Source organism: Anguilla anguilla, chromosome 6 (assembly GCF_013347855.1).
Source record: "Anguilla anguilla isolate fAngAng1 chromosome 6, fAngAng1.pri, whole genome shotgun sequence".
Lineage (NCBI taxonomy): Eukaryota > Metazoa > Chordata > Actinopteri > Anguilliformes > Anguillidae > Anguilla > Anguilla anguilla.
The window spans coordinates 25,234,779-25,245,120 of NC_049206.1; the positions used below are offsets into that span (position 1 = coordinate 25,234,779).

A 10,342-nucleotide genomic window follows, 5' to 3' on the forward strand; every position below is an offset into this window, starting at 1 on the left:
ATTCATACAGCACATTGATTATTTTTTCCTAGTATTATCTAACTAAATGGAATACAGACACCACATTTAATTGAGAAAATTGATACTGAAAAGCAATTGAATTAAGGAACTGGTTATGAGAGGGGACTGTATTGAGGGAACAGTTATGAACAGAATGTATTTGAGCGAATTGATACTAAAAGATCTAATGGGAAACAAATAATGTGAATTCATCCTGCCAAGTGCCTGAATTGATCTGAAGTAGGGACTGATGCCAGCCCTGAGGTGAACAGTAATTAAACAGACAGGGTCAGCTGGGCCCAGCTGATATACCAGTCGGGTTCACCAGGGTGGAAAAAGACCAGGCAGTAGTGTTGGAATGCACCAGTAAATATGATCATTATAATGCCATTTCCCATTCATTACAGTATGGGCTTTTTTTCTGGGACCCGAAGGAAGGAAACAATGTTTGTCTGAACGTGTCTCCAGACAGGGAGAGAGATAAAGGGGCATGAGGGTCTGTTGTCGGATGTGTACCTGCTAGGTTGGATGTGACCTCACAAGCATTGATACAGCTGCGAGAGCTTCCTTTCTTCTTTCCTGCTCAGCTGGTGGCCCCTGTCAGCACAAATGCACATGCAAACAGGCACACGCACTCATGCACGCACACACACAAACACACACACTTTGGCTCCACTCTTTCTGTAATTTGAGGGGGCAGAACCCCAAACCTACACAATCACATGAGGCAAATCACAATCAGCTTACCATGCAAAAGACCCAGGTCTCTTACAAGTTTTCAAAAATACTGTTGAAAATGCCAAAACACTTTGCTTAACCCTGCAAATTCATGAAAAGAAAGTTGAATGTTTGTTAGGATAGCTAATTATGCTAATAGAATAGCTTATCAAACTATTGCTCTGTTACTGGCTTTAATTATCATTTTATGTAGTTACTGCCGTGCCTATTATCCACTTGAACCTTATTGTACATTGTTTAGTAAATAGCTCTGGATATGAATGCATGCAAAATAAATGTTATGTAATTGTTAATGGCTGGAGGTCCAAGGCAGTGTCACACTGGATCATCCTTAACAGGTTGTTATATTTCAGAGGTATAGCTGAGAATCTGCACTTCAACTTTTTACGGATTACAGAGCCAAATCATGAAAAAAATGCCTTAGTTCCAAACATTATAGAGCTCACTGTGTATGTATTTTTTAATAAATAAACTACTTAGCATATATTGAGCAAGTAACAGGTCAACCAATATGTTATTATATTAATATATTTTATAAAACTTTTTTATTTCCCGTAAATCTATACACTTAGGTAAAAGACATACATATATATTTTGACCCAGAGTAAATATATACCTTCTACTTTGGGTTTCACATTTTAGCACCTATTTGCGCAATCCATGTATGCATGTTTTTGCAGTGCAGTTGGTCATACAGTGCTGCTCTTTATCTGGCCAGCACAGAGAACAGTGGTCCAGTGACTGCTCCATCTGTGCAAAGCCCAAGGTGTGAGCCCCACACAGCCTCCCATTCCCCTCACCAGGCCAAGAACACTGAACTTCAGCTCTACATTTATCAGCTATTTCTATTCTCTCTGGAGCTGCTGGTCCAGATCCAGGCCTGGTTCCCTTTATTACCATATCTCCATCTACCAGCATGAGTGGGACAGCTGTGTGTGCATTTCACCAGGAAATGCGTGAATTTAGGGGAAAACTAGCCACTGTAGTTCGGTCCATGAAGTCCTATGTAATGGAATGGTAATGGACTGCATTTATATAGCGCTTTTATCCAAAGCGCTTTACAATTGATGCCTCTCATTCGCCAGAGCAGTTAGGGGTTAGGTGTCTTGCTCAAGGACACTTCGACATGCCCAGGGTGGGGTTTGAACCGGCAACCCTCCGACTGCCAGACAATCGGTCTTACCTCCTGAGCTATGTCGCCCCTCCATGTGCGGACAGTAGATCATCCACGCCTGGCTTTGTTCAACTCAGACCAGATCTTCATAAATATATTCAACTCAACTTTAACTTTAGGCTACGTGGTGACATGTGACATGATACAGCTGTTTGGATTGAACTGACATTAGATGTGAACCAGATAATAATGTACAGTTTTGTGATAGATTTTCACAGATATAGGTAGGCCACGAAAAACATATAAATGTAATCAAAAAATAATTAAAATACTGTTTGTATTATATAACATGGAATTGTATTGAATTGCCTTAATAGCTTTAACTTTTAAAGCTATTAAGAGTGTTAGGTGTACCCCACGCCACGTTAGTTTTTATCCTAACCTCAGGGTTAAACGTAACATTTCACTCTCTGTATTTTTGGTCAGATTGCTAACGAATGGTGTGTCCCAGAAATTTAATTGTAGTGTGTAATCATAACCAAGGGATGCAGTTGTTTGTATTAAAAAATGATCAATCTGTCTCTAGTAATATTTTCATAATTGAGCCAAATACAAAAACCGTTTATATATAAATGAGTGGAAAACTATAACGAATGCAAATGCTTCTACATGAGTGTACTGCATGATACAAAAGCTATTAACATCCTATCATGATCTGTGGCATGTATAAAAATGCTGAGCAGGCCCAGTTGACCTCGATTCTGGGTCAGGATGGAAGAGGAAAAGATCTAATTGACTTTGAAAGAGCATTCATTATTGGGGTATGGATGGCAAGAGCTTCAGTCACAAAGCTCTCCACAGCTTACATCTTTCCCCCCACCCCCAGACCAACAGGCTCAATGTTCTTAAGAAGGAATAGTCCAAATCCATGTCTATTGATGTAATAAACATGATTTTCACATTATGTTGTTGTTGCATATGTCAAAGCACTCCTTTTAGATAACTTTCTACTGTTGGCACAGACCATATTTTATCAACAGTGCATTTATATAGTTAAAGAATGGGCATTGATAATTATCACTTATCTCCTGACTGAAAATTTAATAAACTGCCCATTCTTGTAATAGTCCATATTGCTCTATAAATATGTAAGTGGGTGAATTTATCTGATATTGGCGAGTACAGACAATCTTGCTATCTCAGCAGTAGCCTACTGGGCTTAAGAATTTGTATGCTTTCTATGTTTTCACGTCTTACAACCCTGTACTGTACGTAATATGCGCATTATAATTATAACAGTTCGTTTGTTTATGAATGTTGGTTTATGCCGATCACCGAGAGATTTATCTGAAGCTGTAATTTCCCCCTTGACAACGTATCGTTGAAAATTCTATAAATGTACACACCCGATGTCTGAGCTGCGCTGTAAACGGGCGATGAATAAAACTAAGATCTGGGAGGAGCTGCGATGAGATGTCAGTTTCCAAACGAGCAGACAATGCGGAGTCTTTGAGATTGCTGGCACTTCGCTAAGCAACCACTGCCAAAGGACAGACCCAGTTGACTACTTGCACCGGTTAAAATGTAAGTATACACTTTCGATCGATGTTTTAGCTAAAAATGTTTTGCAAAGTTTGTGAAACAATTTTTTTAATGGAAAACTATTTCATGTCAGATTACTTTTATTTATATGATGTTCCCCATAAATATAGAAACACACTTTTCGTTGTATTATGAAGATCTATGTGTCATTAGTATTGTGAAAGTGCCCTCCAAAATTCCAATTTTTTAAAAACTGATTGCTAATTCAATCTGGTCTTGATTAGGTTTTTGGTTGTTTGTCTGTTTGTTTAGCTCATTCGTATGCTTCAAGCTTAAATGTGACATTTGCACAGTTGCTAGTGTGTTAATTCTCCTTATTGTTGATGAATATTGATTCGTACCCACAAGCCCTTTGATGCTAACAATATGTGATTAGAATGTTCTTAACTGAACATTCCAATACTGATGAAATCATGACTACTAGAAATTGAAAGCAATGGAGTTCTAGAACACTGAAACATTCCGATAAAAAGGGTTAAGAATTATACGTGAATTCAGCATGAAAAGTTAAGTCTATTTAAAAGTGTTGTGAGGGCCGGTCAGTTATGAATTAGCATATTGTGGTTCCTTGGCATGTGTAAAACGGTTGGCCTGGCACGTACTCAAATTAAACTATGTGGGCTGTTTATGTAAATTAGTCTTTGTTTGTGTTTTATTTATAGTTTGTTGATTAGAGTATATGAATATCCCCAGACAGTTCACTGCTTTTAAAATAATTTTATATTGTGCTGAGCAGTTTGTTCTACACATACAAGAGTATTCATTTATTTACTCCAAGATGAACTAGCATACTGTAAAATGTTCAATGGTAATCAACTCTTACAGAGTCCTATTGGACTCATATGTACTCTGTTAGAACTGAATTAACACTGGACATTTTATTGTGTAGGCGACTGTGTATATAAAGGTGTCTTACAACTGCATGTTAAATAAGAAATAGGTTTTATATTATTTACAATAAACAGGAGAATACCACTTGAATAACTGTTTTTAAGAGGAATATCAATGCTAGCTAGTATTGATTATTGGAGATGGAAGTTTTTTGCAATTGTATGTCCCTTTTTTACTGGCTATTTCTCACATAATTTCCTCCAAGTAAAAGCAAGATAATTGTGATGTTTTATTTTTTACAGGATGACAGCCAGAGACAGATGGAGGATGTATAAGAGAGTGAGTTTGATGTTTTTCCTGGCTGTGTTAACCCTGACTGTGGTCCAGAGGGGCAATATCAACACTGGGGTGCAGTTTCAGCTGGAGAGGGAGACACAAAAGGAGCCCACCATCTTCAAAAGGGCCCTGTTGAAGAAGGACCCCTTCCAGGACAGCGGACATTTCAGGAACACTAGTCCAGTGGCCACCTCAGAGAAGCAGGGAGTGACAGAGGATGGAACACCCAGGACCTGGGATGTCACCTCCACCAACTGCACTGCCAACCCCAACTTCACAAGCATGAGGTGGTTTGCTGGTCTGGAGCCCAATTTCAAGCAGTTCCTTCTGTACAGGCACTGTCGGTATTTTCCCATGATCATCAATCACCCAGAGAAGTGCAGTGGGGAGATCTATTTGCTCATAATCATCAAGTCCATCATAATCCAGCACGACCGCAGGGATGTAATCAGAAAGACCTGGGGCAGGGAGCAGGAGGTCGATGGAAAGAGGGTTAAGACCCTGTTTCTCCTGGGAAAGTCATCGAATGAGCTGGAGAAAGCCCATCACCAGAAGCTGCTGGAGTATGAAGACTACATCTATGGGGACATCCTGCAGTGGGATTTTTTGGACACCTTCTTTAACCTCACCCTCAAGGAGACCCATTTCCTTAAGTGGTTTGGTACCTACTGTGGTAGGGTGTCCTACATCTTCAAGGGGGACGATGATGTGTTTGTAAACATCCAGAACATCTTTGAGTACCTGGGGGGAACTTATGCCAAGAACCTGTTTGTGGGCGATGTCCTTTTCAAAGCCAAGCCCATTCGAAAGAAAGAGAACAAGTACTATATCCCCCAAGCTTTGTACAACAAGACGCACTACCCGCCATATGCAGGGGGCGGTGGGTTCCTGATGGGTGGGCCCCTGGCCAGGAAACTCTACAGAGCCTCTGAAACCTTGGACCTGTATCCCATTGACGATGTCTTCCTGGGCATGTGTCTGGAGGTGCTCCAGGTCTCCCCCATCAAACACAATGCCTTCAAGACCTTTGGGCTGGTAAAGAACAAGACCAGCAGGCTAAACAGAGAGCCGTGTTTCTTCAAGAGTATGATTGTGGTGCACAAGCTTCTCCCTTCCGATCTCCTCCACATGTGGAGGCTAGTCAACAGTGACCTCATTTGTTCACGGAAGGCAGTACTTCTATAGCTATAGACATTGAGGCAGGCAGCTCATGCACAGCTTCTGTGAACTACACTGTGGAAGGCAAAAAAGGGAAACTAATTTTAAGCCAACTCAAAGACAAGTATTTCTATGCTTAGGAAAGGACCTGGATAAATTATACTGTATGTACTATGTGTTACAAAAGAGGCGGTGCCTTCACTGGTGGCTGTGAAGGCTTGTGATTTAACTTATTTTTTATTGCTATTTAGAATTTCAAAACTGTGTCTGAGGTCAAGTCTATATCACTGAGCTTTGCATTCCTGTTTTGATGACTGGTTAGTCTGTGAAGTTAATGTTATTGGGAGGGAGTTGGTGGCAACGCAACATTCTACCCAGAGAGGAAATTGCAGCTTTAGGTATACTTAAATAGGTTTTTGATCGGGTTATGAAGGTATACTATATACATTTACAGCAAATACTGAATAGAACTGAATAGTCAACTAAACAATGGACCACGATGATTAGTTTCTAGCTACCTCAGTCTTGTAAGAGGGTTAAAGATTTTGCTTACGTGTATGTGTGCACATGTGCCCTAATATTTATGTTTAGGATCAAGAAATTATACACATTAGCCACACTGTAATAAGAAAATCCTGATTTGTTAATCTATTGTGGGTGATTCAAACTTAAGTGAAGAATTACATTTCTTTCTTTTGTAGAAAAGCAGCAAAGAGGCAAAATAATATTTCACACCATTTCAGAATATGGATATATTTATTTTGGAATTGCTTAAAATGTACTGAAATAGTAATTATTAATTGCACAAGGGAAAAGGTTTACACATAATATTAATTTAAATACAGAACTGTGAATGTAGGAGAAATCTATTGCTGGTACATGCACAGGTTTCTTGGTTTTCATCAATAAAGTGAATTTTTGTATTTATGTAGAATAATTATGAGTAAAGATGTTATAACTAATCAAAAGAGGTGAGGGATTATACACGGATGTAAATACTTGTAAAAAGAATGTAAAATGAGGTAATAAAATATTTGTTTAAAGAAACATTTAAAATTCAGGTGTATTGTTTTTATGCTTGTGATGCTTGTTGAATTATAAGGAGATTTTTTTTTCATTTTACATCTGGAAATTATTTACTTGTCATTTTTTTACCTATTCAGGAGCTTCTCTTAAGAGAAATCTTTCTCTCAGTGTGATGTACAAAACTGAACACAATACACAATAAATGTGGTCAGAGAAAAGCATTGTTAAACAAATCAATCAATATAACCTCCTTAGATTTGTACTTTGTTATATATTATGTTATTTTGTGCTATATGAAATGTTAAAAATGAGTTTGATTCTTTTCTTAGACTCAGAATTCAGAACTCTACTAAATGAGACATGCTGTTTAAATGTGGTCTGATTTGCATTTTTGTGTATTATACAAATGTCAACTGTATGTTTCATCACTTTAAAAATCCTGCAAACTTAAATTCAGGATTTGATGAAAGACCCTGTGTCCCGTTCATTACAATAAACTATGCAAAAATAGAAAAAGTAAACTATCACTCTTTTAATAAACAAATTATATTATGAACAAAGATAAGCAGCCATACAGTAACAAGAGATTCACTGTGCACAATTCCAGGACGGAAGCCAAAGAACATTTGGGAACAGGGAAGGTTATCGGAATATTGCTGTTGCTGAAAACCACCCATGCCTTCCTGCTATTTCACCACTCTCTCACCCTTCCCCACTATCAGTAGTTTGGGGGAGGGTGTCACTCTTTCATGACTGGGTAAATCCATACCACTGAGTCTGCCAAAGGTAGGCTCCATGCCAAACTCACACTCATTCAGTGAAGTAACTTATTGTCTTGGAAGTCTACCTTGCTTAAGTACAGTTAATCTAAAAATATTCACTTGAGATGATTCCAGAGCTATTTCTAACTTTTGGCTGTTTGTTGAAGAGAAATGCTGTTCATTGGCATCTGTCTTTAGTCTATCTTTGGCTTTCCATTTTGACCGGTCTACTCGTACATATTTTGAGTTCCACTGAATTCAACTGTACAAGTCACATTATTTGGTAAAAAATACACTGACAATTTCCCAAGGGAATTTAATCTTGTAATACAGACAGATTTGTAATACTGTAACCTATCACAGTTGCTCGGCCCTCTTTCTCTGCTCTCCCACCACTCAGAACGAAACACAGATCCCTTCCAGATCGGTCCGTATTCTAACTTTATCCTCCTCATCGCTTTCTCGATTCCATTATAAGGCCCTGGATCTTTAAGACATGCTTTACATTAGAGTCCCCTAGGGTGCCTTATCTCATTGTCTGCTCTTAAAAAGCCTTCTTCCTGGATGCCATTACTACCATCAACACACAGTACTGTCCTCAAGGGAATTCCACGCTATCCAGCAAGGTTCCTACTGTATCTTGTTCCTCTTTCATTCTCTGTGAACTCTCTAACCCCACTATAAACATTAACCACATTTGGTTCACTTTGATGTTTTCATTTATAACTCATTAGTTTCCACAGGAATGTTTATATTTGGCTTCTTCTGACTGGTCCATCTATGAGCACCTTTGGCTGTTGCATCACTCACTTAAACAGTCTTTTCAACCATCCCAACTGCATTGGAAGTACACTTTTCAATAACAGCTGACTGCGGTAGCACCCCATCATTTAGTTCACACACACATACCTGTACTCTTGTCATTGGAAAGTTTGGCTCTTTATCTTGTCATTTTCTTACATTTATCCTATGCAAACGCATTTCTTACTGGGATACATCTCATCCTGTATGTTTCATTGTGCACAATTGCAAGTTTGCACTAAGAATACAGAAAGAGAAATCACATTTTCCAATGTACAAATGTTTTATTGCATTGTGTACTCATTCTACAGTGCCTTACTCTACAGAAAATTTAAAAATAAAACACAGCAGTCAGGGGAAGGTTTTCAAGGTAATTAATTTGCAGGTTTCTTGTGTTTATTTGCATTGCTATTCCTATTGTGTCCAATACCATCATTACTTGGTAATATATTTATATACTACTATATATCACCTTTCAAATTGCTTCTACACACAGAGCAGTAATCAGTAACCAAAAATATCTGATGTGTATGCCAAAGCTTCCAAAACCAGCAAATAATTTTTTGCTTTTGCTTTTTATTTTGAATATTGGCCTTAAACAGCTTCCATATCCATGTCCACTTTACCCATTAATCAGCATGTGACTGATGAATAACAATTTTAACATCTTCTGCATCGGGAGCGCTGGCAAGCATTTAGTCTCCCATTTGGCACACCTGAAACTAGAGAACTAATGAACTAACTGATCATTCTTGCTAATCAGGGTCGTTCTGTGGCCCATCGGGCAGCCCTCTCTCCTTTAGCCACTGCCCCACTGGCTAGTTGCCTCTATGAGAATACAGAACATATGAGCCTGGCAGAGATACAGGTCATATGCATTCTGGCAATAAAATAAAAAATTCGTTTTGCAGGGGTTTTGTGTTGTACACAATTGTGGACACGCAGTGTGTTATCTCACCAGATGAACAAAAGCAGGAAAAAATTACAAACTATTTGTTTAACATTAGACTACATTGCCTGCCATAACTTTTACCTAGTTTCCTTTCTACTTTGTAGTACAATGAGCACGGTATGTTTGCGTTGCTAGATGCAGTAGACTAGTTGCTCGTCATGCAGCAAAGTTTTCAGAAGCCTTTCAGTTCTGTGTTTGTATAAGAGACAAATAGAGTACCTCTGTGTAGAACATCAGAATAATATAATGTTACATAATGTTATGGTATGGCAGTTATATCATCACACCTAGATGTAAAAAAAAAAAAAAACTTTTTTGTGAAAGTTAAATGCAACATAACTGCTCTAATTTTTAATGTGGGCATTTCCCATTGCTTCTAACAAAACCATGCCCCAGTGCAACATTTAGTGACATTGGAGTGCCAATGGGGACCCCTGGAGGATAACCATTAAAATACAAGTTTAAATCCTAGCAGGTCACATGATGTACCACAAACTAGTGGCCCTAGCACAGGGATCAGCAACTCACGGTCCTCAAGGGCCGAGAACTGCTGGTTTTCCACCCTCCCTTTGCCTGGGAGTCAGGTGTGAAGACAGTCTTGCCAATCAGTAGTACTAATTACCCGGGAGAAAAGAAAACCAGGGCTGGATTTGGATTTGAGGGCCAGAGTTGATGATCCCTGCCCTAGCATATATGGTGTTCAGGGGAAAATAGAGGCAGGTTCCCATGCACCACAGATGAAATTGTCACATATGAAAGGATGGCTGGGGGAGACACAATTGGCCTCATTCACAAAACTTTTCTTAAACCATTCTTATTCTTACTTTTGTTCTTAAAAATGTTCCTACAAAACATATAGGATTCATCACACTTGCGTAGAACTATGTTTTTGTGCATGTCCCAGGTGTGAGATGATGAATTCTGACTGCTTGTGAATTTTATGCGCGATCCTGTTCATGTGATTAGCATTAGAAAGCAGCCATGAAGAAATACAGATAAGAAAAAATGATGAATGTTTTACAA

At 38.7% G+C, this 10,342-nt stretch overlaps 1 protein-coding gene across 1 annotated transcript; it reads left to right on the forward strand.

Moving 5' to 3' along the window:
- Positions 1–3,359: 3,359 nt before the first annotated feature.
- Positions 3,360–7,279, forward strand: LOC118229477 (UDP-GlcNAc:betaGal beta-1,3-N-acetylglucosaminyltransferase 7-like). Its single transcript, XM_035421445.1, has 2 exons — positions 3,360–3,436; positions 4,588–7,279. Coding segments are annotated over exons 1-2 (1,221 nt in total). The 5' UTR covers positions 3,360–3,434; the 3' UTR covers positions 5,807–7,279.
- Positions 7,280–10,342: the final 3,063 nt, after the last annotated feature.